At 44.4% G+C, this 20602-nt stretch overlaps 1 protein-coding gene across 2 annotated transcripts in view; it reads left to right on the top strand.

Moving 5' to 3' along the window:
- Positions 1–18840, top strand: part of paqr6 (progestin and adipoQ receptor family member VI) — a 29663-nt gene extending 10823 nt beyond the window's left edge. For both annotated transcript variants that reach the window (XM_030749966.1, XM_030749967.1), the window contains exons 2-9: positions 5412–5677; positions 7434–7561; positions 8116–8321; positions 13169–13295; positions 14004–14100; positions 15441–15585; positions 16260–16564; positions 16664–18840. In XM_030749966.1, the coding sequence (XP_030605826.1) occupies positions 5412–5677; positions 7434–7561; positions 8116–8321; positions 13169–13295; positions 14004–14100; positions 15441–15585; positions 16260–16525 (1235 nt within the window). In that variant the 3' untranslated portion in view covers positions 16526–16564; positions 16664–18840. The remainder of the gene's footprint in view (positions 1–5411; positions 5678–7433; positions 7562–8115; positions 8322–13168; positions 13296–14003; positions 14101–15440; positions 15586–16259; positions 16565–16663) is intronic.
- Positions 18841–20602: the final 1762 nt, after the last annotated feature.

Genomic DNA, 20602 nt, shown 5'->3' with positions numbered 1-20602 from the left:
TCAGATGTCTCGCATGTTGCAAAACTACCGCTGCAAACTGTCGGTCTGGACGTTCAGCCGGTGCTTTGCGTGCCTCCGGTTTCTTGGTGTCGGGTTTTAAAAATGGCACGTTTGATTCTGGTGAAGGAGTCGCTCTCATGACTCCGCTAGTGGCGACACTCCCTGGCCAATCAGAGGCATGCTGTTATTCCGCGTCACATTTTCGGCTCACTTGGAACCCCGGCTGAGTGGGTATTAAAAAAGTATCTGCTGAGTTGGTACTAATGGAAACGTGCCATTAGATGTTAGTTTGCTATTTTGTGTACTTAACATGCATCATCATTCACTCCACGATATACGAGGAGGGCGACAGCATTTTTTAAGATAAATATGGTCGGCACTGACATGTGTTCGTATTCCTCGGTCCTCTGGATTAAAATGGAGGCTCTGCTCTTTATTTACCCGTTGCCATGGTGAATCGCCACGGATGAGGCTTGAACTCAGGTGACCGGACTCGGATTGAACTCCGGTCAGCTGTTCTGGAACGGGAAACTCAGAGCTTATTTTTAAACTCAGAATTTCCTAGAACAGGGCCCTGATGTGCCGCCATCTTTATTCCAACCACATGATTGGTTTGGCAGGGCCCTGTTCCCAATGAGTTTATTAGCTTTATATTGACTGTGTCTCATGTTGCTATTGAGGAAAATCATTTCAGTGATCTGGGAGCGTTTAGCCTGATGCATAAAACACTAAATAAATGTTTAAAATGGTTTTTCCCTCCAGGGTAGGCTTAATATGAAATTTGTTATAGATGCCAGTTTCCCTGCCGGGACTTAGTGTGTTCCAGCCAGACTCTATATGTGCTGAGTAATGGTTTAATTTTCCTAACCTGAAGAACCGGTTCTCAGCGTTGCTCATTGTTGCTCTTCTCCAGGGTTGAATGCCAACAGGTGGTTGTAGCATGTGTGGGCATGTCCTCTGGGTGGATGCTTAGAGGAAGAAAATAATCACAACAGGCTCATAACTGGGAAAATAATTGCTGGGGTAAATGGGAACGGTGGTTGGTGCAGTTAGGTACAGTGAGCCCTCTGAAGTATGTACTGTATGTGTCCTTCAGCACGAACATGCTGTCATACATGCAGTGTAGGGTGCATGTGCATATCTTTGTGGGAAATAAGCAGTCGGTCGATAAAGACGTCTGAGAGAGGTCACATGACGATGTCACAAGGAGCACCTTTACATGGTAGCATTTCCCAATTCTTGAAAGAGAGCGCAGGTGCCTTTCACTCTCACAGGAACACCTTAAGTGTAAAGGAGGGGTTGACACTTTGGGAAATATGCTTATTGGTAAGTTAGCTTAGCTCATCAAAGAGGGGGGAGACGGGTGGAAACCTGGCTCCATCCAAAGAGCTCTGCCTACCAGCTCCTCTAAAGTTCAGGTTGGTGTTTCAGTGCTCCATCTTTTAAGAGAGGATGCATGCAGGGTTTAAAGCTAATACAGATTATATATATATATATATATATATATATATATATATAATGTGTATATGTGTGTATTAGAAGTATTATGCTGTGTGAATACATCCCTCTGGTCTTAGGACAAAATCATTGAGCCAAGGGAGCAGGAGGACTGAGGAAGAAGGGTGGGGTGAAGATGAGTCTTATTCTTTGAGCCTTTGCCTCATGGAGCTGCGTTATCCTGGGAACCTTCATGATTTGACATGTTGAGCCCTAGATAGTTAAATCTTAGCAAAGATTAAGCTGCAGACTCGAGTACTATTCCACCCGTTCAGTCTCGTCCCCTTTATCCAAACAAACCGAAGAAGCAGCACTCCTTCATTTGACTGCTTATCAGTTTGTTCAGCCGCCGTTTGCTTATTGAATGTTCGGCTGATTTGGCTCCGGTCCTGAGCTTCAAACTACAGGTGGATGTTGTGTTTGATCTACACTGTTTTCATCCTCTCAGACTGCCGCTGTGCTTTTGTTTCAGCCTGCATTGAAGAGGAGCTGGGAATGTCTCCAAGTTTTCTGTTCCTTAAACCGGTAAAAATCTCCATTAAGTGGAGGGCGACACTTAAAGGTGACCGAGGCTTTGTGCCACTGAAAGTATTTCAGTGTAACTTGTTGTCTTTAGAAACATTATAGGAAAAAAAAATGTGGATTTCCATTAAAGTGAACTGAACATTTCTTTCTGCTGCAGCTTCACTGTCATTCACCAACATTCAAGATTCAAACCCAGGACCTTCTTGCTGTGAGGTGACGGTGCTAACCACTGTACCACCTTCAGTTCAGTAGTCCTTCAGCTTCACTCTCCTAAAGCATGATCTGTGCCATAGCAGCATCATTCAGATATCCTGTCAGATAATTTCATCAAAAATGCTTCACAAACATGTTCTAGACGTCCAGTTTAGTGACTCCATCTACCAAATTCAAGGTAATTCAAATGGTAATTCAAGATGGCGGCGCGCACAGACGCAGCGGCTCACGGCTCTTCCTTTCGGTGCTCTTTTTTGTACTTTTTGTATTTCATATTTGTTAGTTTTGGTGCATTTGTCTCCGCAAACAACTGCTACACACGCCAGGATCTTGTGGACATTGGCTACCGGCACAAGATATCAGTATCGAGTGATTTTCACTACACTCATAACATCCCAGACAACATAGCGAGACCGCCGGGGGCTCCGTGGATTGTTATCGGGTCTGGAAGGCGCCGCCGACGGCGGAGGGAGAGGAAGCAGAAGCGAGGCTGCAGGTCCGGCTTTATGCTGAAGCTGAAATTGTACATCCTGTATAATGACAATAAAAGGCATTCTATTCTATGCTATTCTATTCTATTCAAAGATGAGGCCAGAAGCCTTACACTGTGCTGCACACAAAGATGTGGACAGCTGGAGACATGTCAGCCGAGTACTTACTCCTGTTCTACCTCCACCTGTCCACCGCCTGCAGCACACGTTCAATTGTAATTTAAAGTCTCCGCAGACGAGTCGCACAAACACCCACAAGGACCCTCGCACTCACTGTGTGATGATGAAGTTTACAGCACTCGGATCCCAGTGGACTCATGGATGCAGAAAGTATAAATGAGGTTTAACAGACTGACTGGCACATCAGAACACCTGTAAATTAAAGCGTCGTACCTCTGACTTCAGTGTCCAGTTGATTGAGTTGTAGAAAAACTGACAATGTACTGGAAAATTATCCATAGAGGACAAAACTGTTTTATGTACCAGGCTGTAAATCTGCTTTTTAATGCTGGTAAGTTTGCCATTTTAACACAGAGACTGTGAAGATTGTCTCGTTTTTTTGGAGCCAGCCTCTAGTGTCTATAACAGGAACTGCAGTTTATGGCATTTCTGCAGGAAGTCAAATCAAGTCAAACACGACTGAAAACTTTGGAATTTCAGATTCAGTGTAACCAAATATTTTTCCCTTGTTTGTGTCCTCGAAGCCGGCTGCTTTCACACACCTTGGAACAACAACAACAAAAAAAAACCCACCTACATCTCAGACTATTCACATAATTGGTCGCACATGTTGCCAATGATCTGAATCTAAATGAGCTTTTATTTATTTTCCAGGCTGGCGTGAACCTTTCGGTAGCTTTTTATTGTGAACGCACGCTGTGGTGTTATAAGTTGTTTGCGTGCAGCTATGCTTTCCAGCCACGGCGAATGCAGGATTTGTGCCAGCGTGCTTGCATGTCGGTGCACTGAGCACTTGAGCCGTGGTGGGAGACTGTGTGTGTGTGTGGGTGTGTTTGTGAGATGCCTCATTTCCATCCAGTGCAGCGTGTAACAGTCATCCTTTGGTCCCTCTACTCTCAAGGCTTTAGCCTCCACAAAGCTCACTTTGTCACTGTTAATAGGCCGAGGCCTGCAGCTGGGGTGCAGTAAGCAGCGGCCCCTTCTTGCTGCTCCCACACTGCCTGTGTGGACGATGCTCAGTTGGACTGAGATCTGGGGAATTCGGATACCTTGACCTCTTTCGTGTTCCTCAGATTGTGGGATGTTTTCCTGCTGATAGAGGCTGCTGTTACCATGAAAAATGCATGTGGAGTGAAATGGTGTTTAAAGTCAAAAGTACCACCAACATAAATGCCAGGAACCAATGAAAGACGGGGAACTCGAGCACTGGCAGATATTTTTCTGTTCTTTGAATGTGCCGTCATCTCATTATTTGGCGCAGACTTGTGACATGCTAGACCTTTTGTTACTGCTGTAGGAGTCTTTGACTGTGCATGTTGAACCTGTTTGTGCATTAGCATCTGACCTCAGCAAGCTACACAGGGTTTTAGTGTGTTTGGCAGTTCGATGTGTTCTTCTTCTGGCAAACAGCCTCCAGGTGTGTTAATGCTGCTTTTTGGAGGTAGCAGTGTGAAACGTACTACCAGCCGCAGGCAAAAACAAGACAAGAGACATTTTAGAGAAAGAAATGGTTGCATTATTGGCGATACAATGACCATTTGAGCAACTCCAGCTGAACGTTTCCCAAAGAATCCCACAATCTGCCTTCATCACGCTCCCATTGTGGGGCAGTGGTGAGCGAGGCCATCGCTCACACAAACCTGTTATTACATATTTGCACTTGGTCACAGGCCGCTGCAGCGTGACAGTGCCGGCCATTCTTCACATCGGTGTCTGGGTCTGTCTCGAGAGCGACGACAATAAGCAGTTGTTCTCAGCATCTGCTCCAGGCGACAGAGATGTCACACTCGAGGACTCTGTCATATAAATTTTAATGGCGAGTGCCATCAGATGACCCAGTTATCCAGCGTGCTGCGATTGTCGGAAGATTTCAGTGAATCAAAGTGAAAACCGAAACAGGCCGGGTGCTGTTCAGTTCAGTTTAACGATGAGCAAACAGACTTCAGTGTTCTCCGCCACGCAGGGTAAACACTGGTATTAACACAACTGCGGCTTTTCTCTGATACCAGCATAAATATCAACAGGTAGGAAAATGTGGGCTAACATGCACAATAAACATTTATTATCTGCTTTCATTTTTAAAAAAATCTTGCACTGCTGATGCTGCAAGAAGTGCATAACTTGTTTCTTTTTTGTGGTAGAAGCAAACGCTCTTATTTAACTGTTATTATTGTGCATTTAATTAGTTATAAATTAGAGGTTTTGCATTCATTAAGAGTAAATATATCCTACCAAAATAAAGCAGACAAATACACAGAGCAACATAAGATGCTACAGTAATTTTGATCATCGCTTGATTAAGTCATCTATAAACACTTTAACTAAAATGTGTAACATTTAAGGATGCACAGATATGTAACCAAACACTGATGCTGTGTTGACTGTTGGTAATAAGCTGGATGATCATGAACGATACTCTCATTTCGATGGGGAGCCAGTGTGGGGAAGTCAAAGTGTTGGCCTTATGTTGGTGTCTGATTGTGGGTTTCTTTTGTGCCCCTGCAGTGTTTCCTGTGTGGCGGGGGATCGGGGCCAGTAGTGGCATTGAGTGGAGCCAGGGCTGGGGGCGCTGCTTGAGATGGGACCCGAACAGAATCGACCAAGTGGCCAGAATCCCAGTGTTTGACTACCCCGTGTGGCTGGTCCTCTGCCGTGGGGGGCGAGCCAGGCTCAGGGAGGTTTGTCAGAAAGGGAGAGGTGCCATCAGACTGCCCACAGACATGCTGAGCATCAAACTTCCTCAGCTCTTTGACATCCATCAAGTCCCCAAGGTGAGAAAGTAACCAGGTGTCCCTACAGCCAGCTCTGTAAGGACTGTATAACTGATGGTTCTGTTCCCTTACTGATCAGGTTATTCTTCTTAAACTCTTATTAAGGACTAAGAAGTGAATGTGAATGTTACATTAGCAAGCAGACCTTTCTGTAAACTTTATTTGGTCATTTAATCTGAGTTTATCTTATAGGATAGTAGATACATCACACACTTTAACTTCCTGCAGGCTGAATAAAACACTGTCTTAGTTACAGTAACTAATTTAGAATAAACGTATTAACTGGAGAGTTAAAATCCTTTTCCTGGCTTTAGTTATTATACAGTTATTGCTAGAAATGCTCCTAGGAAACAGTTTGTAAATAATTATAAAGCCAAGCTTGCATCCTTCTTTTCATTTTGCAGTTTATGTAATGCTTGTTTGCATTTTCTCACTGTCTCGTTATGTAATGGCAGGAAACTCTCAGGCTCGTCTGTCAGGATGTGAACGAGTGGCTCAAACAATAGAGATACTATGAGAGATATTTTTATGCTGTGCGGCCTTTCAGTTTGTTCCATGTAAATCGGCCTGTGATGGATTTTAGAAGTTTGAAGGAGCCAGACGGACTAATTAAATGATCATTTAAAAACCCAGTTTGGTCTTAAAGCCTTTGAAAGCTTTAAGGCACAGTGTCCCACTCATTTAACCACCACAGTATAAACTGTCCAGTTCATCTCTATTGCAGCTGTTTTTATTTTGACCTTGAGGCCTCCATTTGTTTCCAACAATAATAATAACATATATTAACACTGATGTAAGTCACGCAGAAGAAGGCGAGGATTTCATCATCTGATTACCTCCCGACCCTAATCTAGTTTCCCAGACGTGGGAAAGGCTGGACTCAGCGTCTCCACTGAAACAAGTTTGCAGTTTAAGACTGGGCCTAATCCGCGTGTTGGAAACTGAGCCGCGCTGTATTTGCACACAATCGTCCTGGCATGAGCGTTAATGTTCGCACTTCAGTAGGAAACAAATGTGGGAGCTGACTGTGGCTCAGAGGCTGTCGGCGGGAGCCGGAGCCCTGCAGTTCAGGCATGTGCTTTGGCAGGCGTCCACCCTTCTGCAGTGACCTTATCTCATCAGTGATAAATAGTTTTGGTGCAGCAGGTCTGCATCACCGTTTCCAGTCAGGAGTCTGTAATATGCTGTCCTAATATGCTTAATTTTAGCTTTACTAAAGTAGTTGCATGATTCCGTGTAAATAAGAATTGTTTCTTCTGTTCCCACAGCTGGTGCTGTGATGACCCCGATGACCTTTTTACCCCTTTACTTACTCAAACTCAAATCCAGATGTTTCCACTGGCCTGAACGGTCCCTTTAATTCACTGTAGTCTGTGTGAACTGGCAAAGCGATATTCCTGCTAAATATTTACATAGTTGTCATCTTTGTTTGTCCTGACGTCTTCCTTCTTAGAAGGTCCAGATGGATCCTGTCAGGGAGGTTTTAGCTCAACGAAACGAGTTTTCACTGCGTCCTCAACATCTGCAGCGTTTAGTGCAGCGGAGGCAGCGGCTCGCTCTGCAGACGCTTTTTACTTTGGCTTTCGTGGAAATTATCATTATTTGATTGATTGTTAATTAGCTGATACTGCAGATTGTGTGTGTGTCAAGCTGGTTAGTAACTAGTGTTGGGGGGGCACTGGCAGCTGACAGTATTTCTCTCTTTGAGGATCTGCAGTGTTTCATGTCTCACCTGGACCGTCTGCTCGCTCCTCAGGTGTTCAGGGAGGATAGCATCATCTCTGGATACCGTCACCCACGGAGCTCAGCGCTGGACTGCGTCCTCAGCAGCTTCCAGATGAACAACGAGACGATCAACATCTGGACCCACTTCCTGCCAACGTGGTGAGCGCGAAAACCCACCAGAAACCTAGAAAACACCAAAGAATGAATGCTGTCCTTTTACACGCACCAGCCTGGACCAGAGCTGGTCTGACTGTATTCAAGGTTAAATCAAAAGTTGTCGTTCAGCTGAATAAATATGACAGAGTGCCACTGAAAACAGATACACAGATACCAACATACTGTAAATAAATACATGCGTGTCTCTAAAAGTTAAAGAACTAAAACAAAAGGCGACCCAATAAAAACGTTCTCAGCAGACGTTTAAAGAAGCTGCAGATTCAGCCGGGGCTCAAAAAGCTCAGCGCTGCTTCTGGGTTTAAAATAATGTGGATCAGTTTAACAGCCTCAGTCAGCTGACTGCACAGGAACAAGCTTTCAGTGGCGGTGATGGCGCTGTGAGCAGACACGGTCATAAATGCAGCTAATCATAGGAAAAATATTCAGAATTTAAACTGAAGAAAATGAAGGAAGGCAAAAATGTGTCACCTTGTTTTGCTGTTAGCAGCTGGCCGTGACTTCTTTACCTGGACTGAGACAAAACTGTGTTTTTGCAGGTACTTCCTGTGGCGTTTCTGCGTCCTCTGCTCCACCCTGAACTTCCTGACAGACAGCTACACCTGGCCCCTGCTGGTGTACATGATGCTCATCTGCGTTTATCCCTTCACCTCCAGCTGCGCGCACACCTTCAGCACCATGTCCGCAGAGTCCCGCCACATCTGCTACTTCTTTGACTACGGAGCTCTCAGCCTCTACAGCTTAGGTAACGTCCGTGGGCGAAACCCTGACTTATGCACATATTTAGATGGTGACGGCTCTTTGATTGTTCCTCTGGATCGCTCCAAGCATAATAATAACCAGTGTGTGTTTTTGAGGAGCGTGCCAGCATTGCAGAATCAGAGGGATGTGATGTTTAACACAACAGTGTCAGCGTTGTGTTGTTGGCTCTGCTTTTCACACAGACATCAGTTCAGCTCCGTTAACCCCCCCCCCCCCCCCCTCTGCCTTTGTTACTGTTATATCTGTAGGTTCACAGGTATTTTAGAGGCATGTAGCTCATTTTATCCCAGTTTTATGTCCATTTCTTTCTGGGAAAAGTGCTCATCCAACCATCCATCCATCCCTTCCTCCATTTATCCGTCCATTCCCCCCCTCGCTCCATCCATCCATCCCTTCCTCCATCCATCCATCCCTCCCTCCATCCATCCATCCCCTTCTCCATTCATCCATCCATCCCTCCCTCCATCCATCCATCCCTCCATCCCTCCCTCCATTCATCCATCCATCCATCCATCCATCCATCCATCCCTCCCTCCATCCATCCCTCCATCCCTCCCTCCTTTCATCCATCCATCCATCCCTCCCTCCATCCATCCCTCCATCCCTCCCTCCCTCCATCCCTCCCTCCATTCATCCATCCATCCATCCATCCATCCATCCATCCCTCCCTCCATCCATCCCTCCATCCCTCCCTCCATTCATCCATCCATCCATCCATCCATCCCTTCCTCCATTCATCCATCCATCTATCCCTCCCTCCATCCATCCATCCCTCCCTCCATTCATCCATCCATCCATCCCTCCCTCCATCCATCCATCCCTCCCTCCATCCATCCATCCATCCCTCCATCCATCCATCCCTCCCTCCATTCATCCATCCATCCATCCATCCCTCCCTCCATTCATCCATCTATCCCTCCCTCCATCCATCCATCCCTCCCTCCATCCATCCATCCATCCCTCCATCCATCCATCCCTCCCTCCATCCATCCATCCCTCCCTCCATCCATCCATCCATCCCTCCATCCATCCATCCCTCCCTCCATTCATCCATCTATCCCTCCCTCCATCCATCCATCCCTCCCTCCATTCATCCATCCATCCATCCCTTCCTCCATTCATCCATCCATCCATCCCTCCCTCCATTCATCCATCCATCCATCCCTCCCTCCATCCATCCATCCCCTCCTCTCTCCATCCGTCCATCCCTTTCTCCATCCCTTCATCTTCATGGGTTCTTATCCAGCGTAGGGAGCAGCTACACGCAGCAAGAAATGGAATAAGCTTCCATATATCGTGAGGTTCAGTTTTAGATTAAAGCGTCATGTGGTTTTGTGTCATCCTGCCGCTGTTTTTTCAGGGCTGCTTGACTCGTGGTAACGCTGCACGTGGAGCTGTCATTCCCTTCATGGGTTTCTCCAGCAGGGAAGAAAAAGTGTTCAGGATCCGTGTTTGGAAATGAGGTCTATCCGAGCTGCTTGTTCAGACTTTGGGGTTGAATACAGACGTTCCCGCAGCACCGTTTCATGTCTGTGGTTGTGTTTGGTTCCTTTGGTGCACGTTGGTGTTACTAAGCAATCAGTTGTTCAATTGTTCAAAGCTTTATTGTCATATGCACAGTGAAGAAACATTGTTTCCCTGTACAATGAAATTTTTACTTTGCTGCCCACACTGGATGTCAGAATACCAAAAATAGATAAAACTAAGCATGCAATAAAAATAAATGTAACTCTCGAAGAATAAGTTATGTACATTGTGCGTATATCCTATGTTGCAACAGTCCGTGGTAAAAATGGTCTGAACATGCATGTGCAGCTGTACGCAGACAAACAGTGACAGTCAAGTGCAGAAATGTCTATGAGGGCGTTATCAGCTCAGCTGTTTAGGAGTCTGATGGTTGTGGGAAAGAGAGCTCTTTAGTCTGGTAGTCCTGCATTTCACACTTCTGTACCTCCGGCCTGAAGGTAGAGGTGTCAGTAATCCATGTTGGGGGGGTGGGTGGGGTCTTGGATGAGGGAGGCAGCTCTCCTGTGGACTCTGGGATGGCAGATGCTCTGCAGAGAGGGCTGCGCAGTCCCGGTGATTTTTGTGATAATGCTCAGAGTGTAAGCTCTTTATCTGAACCAACTTTGAACTGTATCACTCTCATTGTCTTCGTGGTTGTAGATTCCACTTTGAGGAAATCGTTTATGAGTAATTAATATTTCACAGGTAAAGGGGCGGCGGCTTCAACCACAGTAAAGTCAGACAGTTTGAAGCTGCTCTTTAATATGAAACACGTTTAACAGGTTGATCAATCAGAATCAGAATCAGAATACTTTATTGATCCCAAAGGGAAATTACTACTGTTACAGCTGCAACCGTTTCATTTAAATGAGTAAACCTAAAACACAATAACATACACTAAAGGCATAAAAGTATAAAGACTAAAGAGATATTTTGACTATATACACATCTAAATCTATACACATATGAAAATTGTGAGTGCAAAAATTTTTAAATAGGTGTCATTATATATATATGCACAGTCCTTTTTTGTACAATGTATATAGTGTATGTACAATGTATATGGAAATTTAAACAATTTTATGTACAATTGAATACTGATAAATGAATGACACTGATGAACCACAATGTCACCTATTAAGGGAGGAGTTATAGAGTCTGATGGCCACAGGTAGAAATGACCTCCTGTGGCGCTCTGTGGTGCATTTTGGTGGGATGAGTCTTGCACTGAATGTGCTCCTGTGTCCCATCACTGTGTTGTAGAGTGGGTGGGAGCCATTGTTCATAATGGCCTGCAGCTTAGACAGCATCCTCCTCTCCGACACTGCCATAAGCGAATCCAGCTCCACTCCCACCACATCACTGGCTTTGTGGATCAGTTTATTGAGTCTGTTGGCGTCTGCCGCCCTCAGTCTGCTGCCCCAGCATGCAACAGCATAGAGGATGGCACTCGCCACCACAGACTCATAGAAGATCCTGAGCATAGTCCGGCAGATGTTGAAGGACCTCAGGCGTCTCAGAAAATAGAGGTCGTTATTAAGAACAAATGCTGCCTTTTTATTTGTAATAACAAAGATGGATTCATAATAACACACTGACCCAGAAGAAGAAACACTTCCTGTCTCTGAGACAGTGTTTGCATTGTAAATTCCATAACAGTAATATTCAAAGCATTGTTGCCTTTGGAGTGAGCTGAGGGCATGTCTGATTTCCATACAGTCTCTAACCACATGGGTTTCATAAGCAGCTCTCCTGTGAGCAGCATTTCCCTGTCAGCATGCACCTGCCCTTACAAAGGAATTTCCACAGAGAGCGACACGAACACACCTGTCTGCTAAGGAAGCCGTGCTCGTTGCACAGCCGGTTATTTGCAGACTTTTTTCCCACAGTTTACCTGCATATCTGCAGGTGAGCACATACGAGTGCATCTCCAAAAAAAAATATTTTCATAATTTAATTCAAAAAAGTAACTCTGTATATTCTATATTCATACATTCTACATTTATTAGTTGTAAAGTGAAATATTTCAGGCCTTTTTTTTTTTTTGTTCTGATTTTGATGATGAAAATCAGAAACTCAGTGCTTCAGATTTGAGTTTGAGTAAAAGGTACCATTCAAACACCATCAACACCGTCCACAAGGACGGGAAACCACAGCAGGTCAGTGCTTATATGTTTGACTGCAAGAGAAAAGACCGGGAGGAGCAGGGATGGCCACAGCCTTCAGAAGATGGTCAAGAATATCAATTTGAGATCTTTGGAGCTTCACAAGGAGCGGACTGAGGCATGAAGAGCCGCCACAGAGGCATCTTCAGGAAAGGAGCTACAGCTGTGAAACTGAGGACCAAGAGCTGGAGGAAAAATGGAGAGGAAGAGAATCCAGCTTTCAAAGTCCAGGGTGAAGATTTCCGACTGTGTCGTATCTGCGGTTGGTGGTTGGTCAGCGCAGCATCTGCCAGGAGATCTTTGAGCGCTTCACGTTTCCATCTGATCAGAATCTTTATGGAGATGCTGATTTGACTTTTCCAGCAGCACCAGCTCGCCTCACCCGAACCCCACTGAATCCATCGCGCCTTGAGGTGATTTGGCGCTATATAAATAAAATTTAATTGATATTGTTTGCACTTCACCTTTGGATCATACGTGTATTTTACAGTGATGCTGGTGAATGTTCAGGTGATCAGTCTCAGAGATGCACGTGTCCATATTTGTTTATGATCTTTGCACCCTATATAAAATCCCACCGGTCAGACAGCCGGTGAAGCATTAACTGAGGGCCTCGTGAAAATGCTGTTTCCCACCCGCGGCAGGCGCACTCGTAATCTACCACAAAGCTTCTTAGGGCCGAGATTTGCTCGTGCTCGGAAGTCCATCTGAGGAGTAAGAGCTGCAGGAGGGTTTGTCACCGCAGGACGACGGCAGAGGCCGAAGTTTCCTCAGGGAAAAAGTGCAGAGCTGCACATTACGCACAGTTCTTACTGCATTTCATACAGTGTTTGATATCAGTTAGTGTTAGAGGTCTGTGACAGGCTCTTCTTTCTGCTGGGAATAAAACGCACAGCTTTCATTTTAATGTGCGTTAAACGTATCCTAAATGCACCGTTCTGTCTTGTTAGGTAGTTGAATTTCAGATTAAAGCCGATATTGTGAGGAATACTTTTTCTTTCTCTGCCTCGCATTATTGTTCTGTTGTTTTTTTTTTCTGAGAGAAGAAATTTAAATGATAATCACATGAAAATATGCATATTTATCAGCTGGTAGCTGAAGTCTTCTCCCAGATGAAGTCACATGATAATACTTTTAAATTTCCTGTGCTTTCGTTCAGGATGTGCCATAAGCTACGGATACTACGTCATGCCCGAGTGTTGGGTGAACACTTGGCTCCATCAGCACTTTGTTCCCATTGCTGTTGGGAACACGGTGTTCTGCACCAGCCTGTCCTGCTACTCCAGGTGAGACGCTGATGTTTGCATCCTGCCTGTCCTCAGGCTCACGTGGAAAATCGAACTTAGAGCAGGAGTGAATGTAAACGGGGAGGTTTTATTATAAATTAAAGAAACAGTAGAATTAAAACAAACCTGTTACACAATAAATGTTTTCATTTGTAGTGCATTTGTATGTTTATATAGGAGGAGATTACTGTCCTGTGTACAGTAACAAGGCCAAATATTTTCCCTGTTTCTGTGGACATGTTCAGCCTTTCAGGTAGGTCAGAGGTCAGAGACTGTCCACACTTGAACTGAGGGTTCCCCCCATCATGTGATCTTATTTATGAGAATAGTTCAGACCCAGTTTTTAGCTTGTCTGCCTTTTTCCTCTCATCCTGAAGTTCTGATTAAAACAAACTGGTTCTGAATGGAGTCTGAATCACTGAAATCCTGCAGATATCTGGAGTCTGGATTTGTCAGGTCACTCAGATCGTGACCCTTGAACACTTACAGTAGGCCAGAGGACACCAAAGTCTGAAGAGCCTGATCTCAATCTGCACCAGCCTTTGATTGCTGTGTGTGTCACAGACACCGCGCACAGCACCAACGTAAAGCGACTAGAGGGACTTAAACTTGCGTAGCTTACATTAGCTTCACTGCCTGTGCTGAGACAGACGAGTTTGCCTGACAGGACAAAGTGAAGTGACTGCTGCCCCCTGCTGGTCTCCACAGGTTCCTGGAGTTGCAGTTCCCAAAGAGAAGTAAAGCCCTTCGGACCACAGCCTTCGTCGTGCCTTTTATATTCGACACCGTCCCGCTGTTCTACAGGGTGAGTGTGCACGACCTGAACCCAGGGAGTGTGTGTGTGTGTGTGTGTGTGTGTGTGTGTGTGTGTGTGTGTGTGTGTGTGTGTGTGTGTGTCTGTGTGTGTGTGTGTGTTCACTCTCTCAGCTCTGACTTTCACTGATTGTGACTTGTTACAGTGTTTCTTTATATTTTCAGAATTTTTACAAACCAATTAATCTATGATAATAATAATAAAAATTATTATAATTATTATAAAGGAATGGGGGTGGCTCAAGACTTTTATTCATTTGTTTAATAGTTTATTTTTAAGGGCTGCGTACAGAAAAACATTGACAGATATATATATATACTATTACATGTACACGTATGCATGTATCTGCATGTACATGTATCCAGTACAGCTATCCTTTAGGTACTTTTATCTGCTGTAGTGAGATTATATCGTACCACATGAATTTTCAGTTATTACAAAGTAATAAATATTCCATTAAAGCAGTTTTGTGAGGATGATTTTTTTTTTTTTTTTTTTTTTTTTTGGCCACAGTGGCTTTTATGAGCAGTGGAGGGAGACAGGAAATGAGGGAAAGATACAGGGGAAGACGTGCGGGCAATTGGCGACAGGCTGGGACTCGAACCCGCGCTGCCCGCACTGCAACGTGGCATATATATGTGGTCGCCAGCTTCACCACTAAGCCACCCGGGCGCCGGATGATAATTTTTATTAATTAATGTTAGATATTAAAGGCCGGTCCCGTTCTCTCTGCTGCTCAGTGATTTCCTCCTCAGGTCCATTTTTGGAGCCTCCACTCAGAGCATGGCCCTGTTTGATATGAGGAAAGGAAAAAGTGTGTTTTATTTTGAAGGATTCGCTCCTTTTTCTTCACATAAAGGTTTTATTTTATTTCTCTGACACTATGAAGAAGCTGGAAATTGGAGCAAACCCAGTGTGGGAGGTGCAGACTGTTTATATGATTTAATTGAGTTTGCTTAGAGCTGAAAGGGAGAACGTTACATATAATAAACTTGCATAATTGCATTCTTCTCTTACTTAATTTGACCTTAATTTCCACCCTGAACAAGTGTATTTTTCAAAGGCTGCGGTGTGTGTTGGTTTGTGTTATTACATAAATGCTGATAAGTGCCACTCTTTAATAATGTAATGGGACTTTGGCTCACCGTCCCAGAATGATCTGATTTCCTTTGTTAATCTAATACAAGCGTCTGCCATCAGTTAATTCCCCTAATCACTCTGATTAGTTTATGCATTATGCAAGTCACTTTTCTATCTGGGTCAGAAATGCTCAACAATCAGTGTTAATCGCTGTTTAATTCAATAATTAAAGCTCTTTTTTTCCTGTCTAGATTCTTCTGTGCTGCGGTGGAAGCTGCAGTCCGGCCGACGCCGTGTCCAGTCACTGTTACCACCTCCTCTTCGCCTTCCTCACCTGCTTCCTGTTCACCGCCCACCTCCCGGAGAGGCTGGCCCCGGGCCGCTTTGACTACATCGGTACGTCGTTCAGCAAACGCAGTCGATGTGTTTCAGATGTTGATGTTAAGGAAAAAATAACCAAACGAGTCACATTTGAATAGAAATGCGTTCACAGAAGCGTTTGATCCCCAGAGAAGTTTTAGAAACCCACGTTTTCATTGGGTTAGCGCCAAGTTATGATTACAAATAACTTTATGAACAATAGTTTGGGAAAGGGCCTTTAAAGCACGGCGCCTTCAGGAGCGTCTCCGTTATTTAGTAAACATCACGTCCTCTAAAAAACAAACAAACAGGTTTTACCTTCCAGACTCTGATATTTGCCTTCTATTGTCTTTGCCTGCGTTTGACTGTTTTCCCTGCTGGGCTGAATAATGGCTCCGTATCAAACGGGCTTCTGAAGTGATGGCGTGCAAACCTGAACGCTGGACTGTTTTGTTTCACACGCCTCTGAAGGCGCCGCGTTTGTTAATCATCTTCATTTTAATGTTGGAAAACAGCCTGAGACGGTGCAGTTAATCTGAAGGAAGAAGGCACTCCGTGTAACAACAGCTCACACATATAGATCATAAAATAATGCACTTCCCTATCATAGCAGGAGCCCCCCCCCTGCAGAAATTAAAGGGAACATATTTGGTAACTGACTGAACTCGACTGTTTTTATTTCACTAACTGAAACTCGTCGTCCTTCAAAGGTCACAGCCACCAGCTCTTCCACGTCTGCGCCGTGGTGGGGTCCCACTTCCAGATGGAGGGCGTGATCGCAGACATGACGTCGCGGAGGGCGTGGCTCCTGAACCACGGAGCGATGCCGTCTTTTCTCGGGACCATCGGCGCGCTCGCCATCAGCCTCGTCATCAACTTGGGCATCATCGGCATTTTCAGCGCCCCGCTGCTGTGGAAACGGTGCCGCGGCTCCAACCAGCCGCAATCCTCCACCTGCGGGTGCAAGGAGCAGTGAGGGCTCCGAATAAAGGCCGACTCACTTTCCAAAGGAAAGGTTTGGCTGCTTCACAGTAGTGCTTGTTTAACACCTTCGGTTTTGTCACTTTGAGATGAAGTGTTTCCATATTTCATGTCTGACGTGTTTCCTCAGCAGCTGAGGACCCAGGCACGTTTATCGTGTGAGCGCGAGAGGCTGAGGGCACATCTGCAGACGGCCGTTTGTTTCTGTGCTTCTCGTTTATACAAGAACACAAAAAAAAAGCTCTGGGTTGAAGGAAGCGAGCTGTGGGAACACAACACACAAGTGCCTGTTTGCAGTGCATCACTACAAGCTTCAAACTGGAAACTTTTCATGTCACAACTTGCAGGGATTATTTTCTAATTAACAGTGTCAGAAACTCCTTTTGCATCATTAATTATTGCAATGTTCTCTGTAACTGGACACGTCGGTCAGTGCAGTGTTTCTGTGCGTTAAAGCAGGACGGACATCACGTTCTCCGCTGTGCGTGATGTAATGCAGACGTGATCGGCGGCTCTTATTGATTCCACTCGGGCCGCGTTCAGTTCTTTCTGGCTGCCTGCGTTTACCCCACAGTCTGCCACAGGTTTCAGCGCTGCGGTGATTAAAAGACAGGTACCGCTTTTATAACCATTTGGTGTTCCCATGGCAACACTATAGTGGCCCCCCCACCTGAAGGTCTTCAACAGTTTTATGCTCTGAGCAAACGGTACCATTTTTACCTCCCCATCACAGCTCATCAGGTCCACTCTGAACTGTCAATATAAAAATCAATCAATACATAAAAATTAATATTTGGAGACATTTGTGATTTATAGTAACTACTGTTGGAATGAAGAGAAACAGAGGAGAAATGTATAGTTAGTAATTCATAGCACGGGATCATTTAAATGTGGGAGCTTTGTGTTGTTGCAGTATTTTGGTGCACTTTGCATTATTAACCTTTCCTGCACTCTGACCATTGTTTACGTTTACCACTCACCTGTTTATAGAATATTTATTCCAGCTTTAGGTGCATTAACAAAAATGAAGACAAGGTCTTTTTTTTTTTTTTTTTAGCAACTATAACTCATAACAGGAGCCCCACCTCATCGAGGACTCTTTGACCTTAAAAGTTCACATTTTGTTGCGTCTGTGTGTCGGTTCTGTGTGAGTTGCCCAGTTCCTGAGATATCTGCTGTACAGCTGTCTGCCTTCTCTTCAGTAACTGAATATTTGCTTTGTTGCATTCAGAAAATAGAAACTCAGCTGCAGTTTTCCAGAAATCAGGTCCAGTTACACAAAAACGTTTCTACCGTCAGCGTCGACCAGCCTGAAGAAGCTGCTGGGGGGGCCTACATGACCGATGTTGAAGTACTGACCGAGGCTGCACATAAGTTTGACTAAACTAAACTAAAACCAGGTTTAAGAAGAAGTTTAACTGAAATAAACCTGAGACAAATTAACTGAAGTGAGATTTTGTGTTTTAGTCTTTGACAGGTAACATTTGTCACAGGTATGTGTGTACCTGACTGTGAGTCAGCTGTCTTCAGTGTGTGTGTGTGTGTGTGTGTGTGTGTATGTGTGTGTATTTAAAAAAAAAAACTAAAACCAGCCTGAAACTGATTAAAATCCAAACTGAGAACATTGATCTCTGTTAGTAACTCGCTCAGGATTGTTGCTGCTGAGCTTTTCTTGCGCAGCTGGAGCAGAAAGCTGCAGGTGGCAGTTCGTACCAACATACTGAAGAGAAGGCGGACGACTCGATAGCCAATATCTCCAAAACTGGGCCAGAATCGTAAAGACAAACGGGCCAGAGGGAAAATATTAAAATCTATTTACGAGTGAACTGTCCCCCTTCAGGAAAAAAACAAGTGAAGAATTGGAGCGAATTTTCAGTTTGAAAAGTGTAAAAATAATTTGCATTACTGCATTTAATATTCAGCCTGTTGGAGTGACAAAATCTGTGAATCTGCTAAAAATAAGAAGCTGGTCAGAAATCAATAATAAAACATCTGCAGCTCTGATCTTTCAAAAAGTCAGTCTTACATTTTTTTAGTTGTTTAAAGAGAAACTTTTGTTCCCAATAATGCACAAAGACTTTGAGATGCATTAATTAGATAACTGACTAATTAGGATATGTCGTCATAATATTAGCGGATCATACAGGAAGCTGGGTCTCACATCACTAAACCTCTCAGTTGTAGCACTGATGCTCATTCTGCTCGTACTGTATAAACACACACATCTCATCATCACTGCTCACACTCACATCATCAACACACACATTAACACACACTCACACCTTTAACACGCGCGCAGAGAGCGGCTGATCAGAGGGGAACTGTACGTGATATTGTAGGACTGAGGTGTGTCACAGGTCCGTGTCGGACGCTGAAGTTGAAATGTGGAGCACGGAGCGAGTGTGTAGGATCACAAACACACACACACACACACACTTTTATATTAGAGCACTTGTTTTTAAGATGTTTCCGAGGTCGGTGTGCAGAGTATCACAGCGCATCTTCCTTTACACGCAGCCGCCCCCCCCCCCCCCCCCGATATATATTTATTTTTTCTCCGGTCATCTTTCAGCATTCCTCCGTTTGACCCTGTTGATTGTTGGATCGTTTCTGATGTGGAAACGAGCATTTTTGCTCGTCCTCTCAGCCTCTTACTGTTTGCAGCAGTTCCAGTTATTAAGCTCAGTCAGGCTCGAGGCGCCCACATCACACAGGTATCTGCATTTATTTGAGCAATTATAAATCAGATTTCTCCACAGAAGGTCACTGTCACCGAGGGCGTTTGTTACGTAAACCTCAGAGGTAGTCGAGGCAGGTTTTTAATTAGCAGAAGTGATGAGCACTCAGTTTGGTCATTTCTTCAAACTTGATGGATGCTCAGTGACGTGAAAAGGAGCCCAAAGATGAGAGTGGGAGGAGCCATTGGATAAAAAAAAAGTAATAATTCAGTGGGAAAAACGATATTGGTGCCTTTTTTAACATTTTGTACAACTTTGTGTTTAAAAAACACACAAACTACTCTTGAAATGTATAAATACTTATTTGTTCTTTGCTGTGTAAAGTTTATAATTCGCTGCTTTGTTTTACTAGAATTGTGTAATAAATAAAACCTTTTATACATGAAGTTATTGCCTGGAATCATTTCAGCAGAATGATGATGATGATGATGGTGAAGCTCGTCACCGTCTCATCTCGTCTGCAGATCCTTGGAGCAGTGTGCGTGAGCGGCCAGCAGAGGGCAGCAGAGTGCAGCTCATCTCTGCTGCTCAGCCTTCATCCATAAAGAAATGAACTGCAGGTGCAGAACGAAGATTTATCTGCAGGATAAATCGTTTTTTTTTTTTTTTTTTGGTGAAGCCACATGAAACAATCTGACATGTATTCCATTATTAAAATGTTTTTTACCTGCTGGATTTTTTGACCTGCTCACAGAGGGAAAGCTTTTGTTTCTGGAAGCCTTGAATGGAGGGTCAGTGTTCGAGGTTAATAAACTGCAGGAAAGTTTCCTGGTAAATGCAGTGATGATGGATTTGTGAGTTTCAGCTCGGCTCACATGAATTCTTCCAGTCAGGTTCTGCAGGATCTCCTGCTTCAGTTGGATTCGCTAAATCATTCCTCTTCCTGTTCTCGAATCTCTTACAGGACGAACAGTAAAGCTCACAGACTGATTTATTATTAGCAGTGCAACAAAATGAATCGGCACCACCATTATCATGAAGAAATAATTACCATAAGAAATCAATATCCTGTATACATGCATTATATGACTAGATGGAAGATTGAAAAGGAAAGTATCCTGCTGCAAAGCTCTAATAGGACTTCCATTTTAGAAATGGCCTCATTTCCAGCTCTTATTATAGTCATATTCCACATCCAACCGGGGTGGAGCCTCGAGTGCTTATTAAAAAGGTTCATTCTGAAACCACAAATGGAGCCCTGAAGGATAACGGGGACAAACACGACAGAGTGTACTAATCCTATCCGCCCAGAATCTGCTTGTAAGACACTACAAGAAACAATGAGCCAGACACGGGTCCAAGTGTTTTTCATCCCCCCTCCCGGTGCACCAGAG

Source organism: Archocentrus centrarchus, chromosome 16 (assembly GCF_007364275.1).
Source record: "Archocentrus centrarchus isolate MPI-CPG fArcCen1 chromosome 16, fArcCen1, whole genome shotgun sequence".
NCBI lineage: Eukaryota > Metazoa > Chordata > Actinopteri > Cichliformes > Cichlidae > Archocentrus > Archocentrus centrarchus.
Note: the sequence above shows the minus strand (reverse complement) of the source record. Positions and strands in the feature narration are given on the sequence as shown.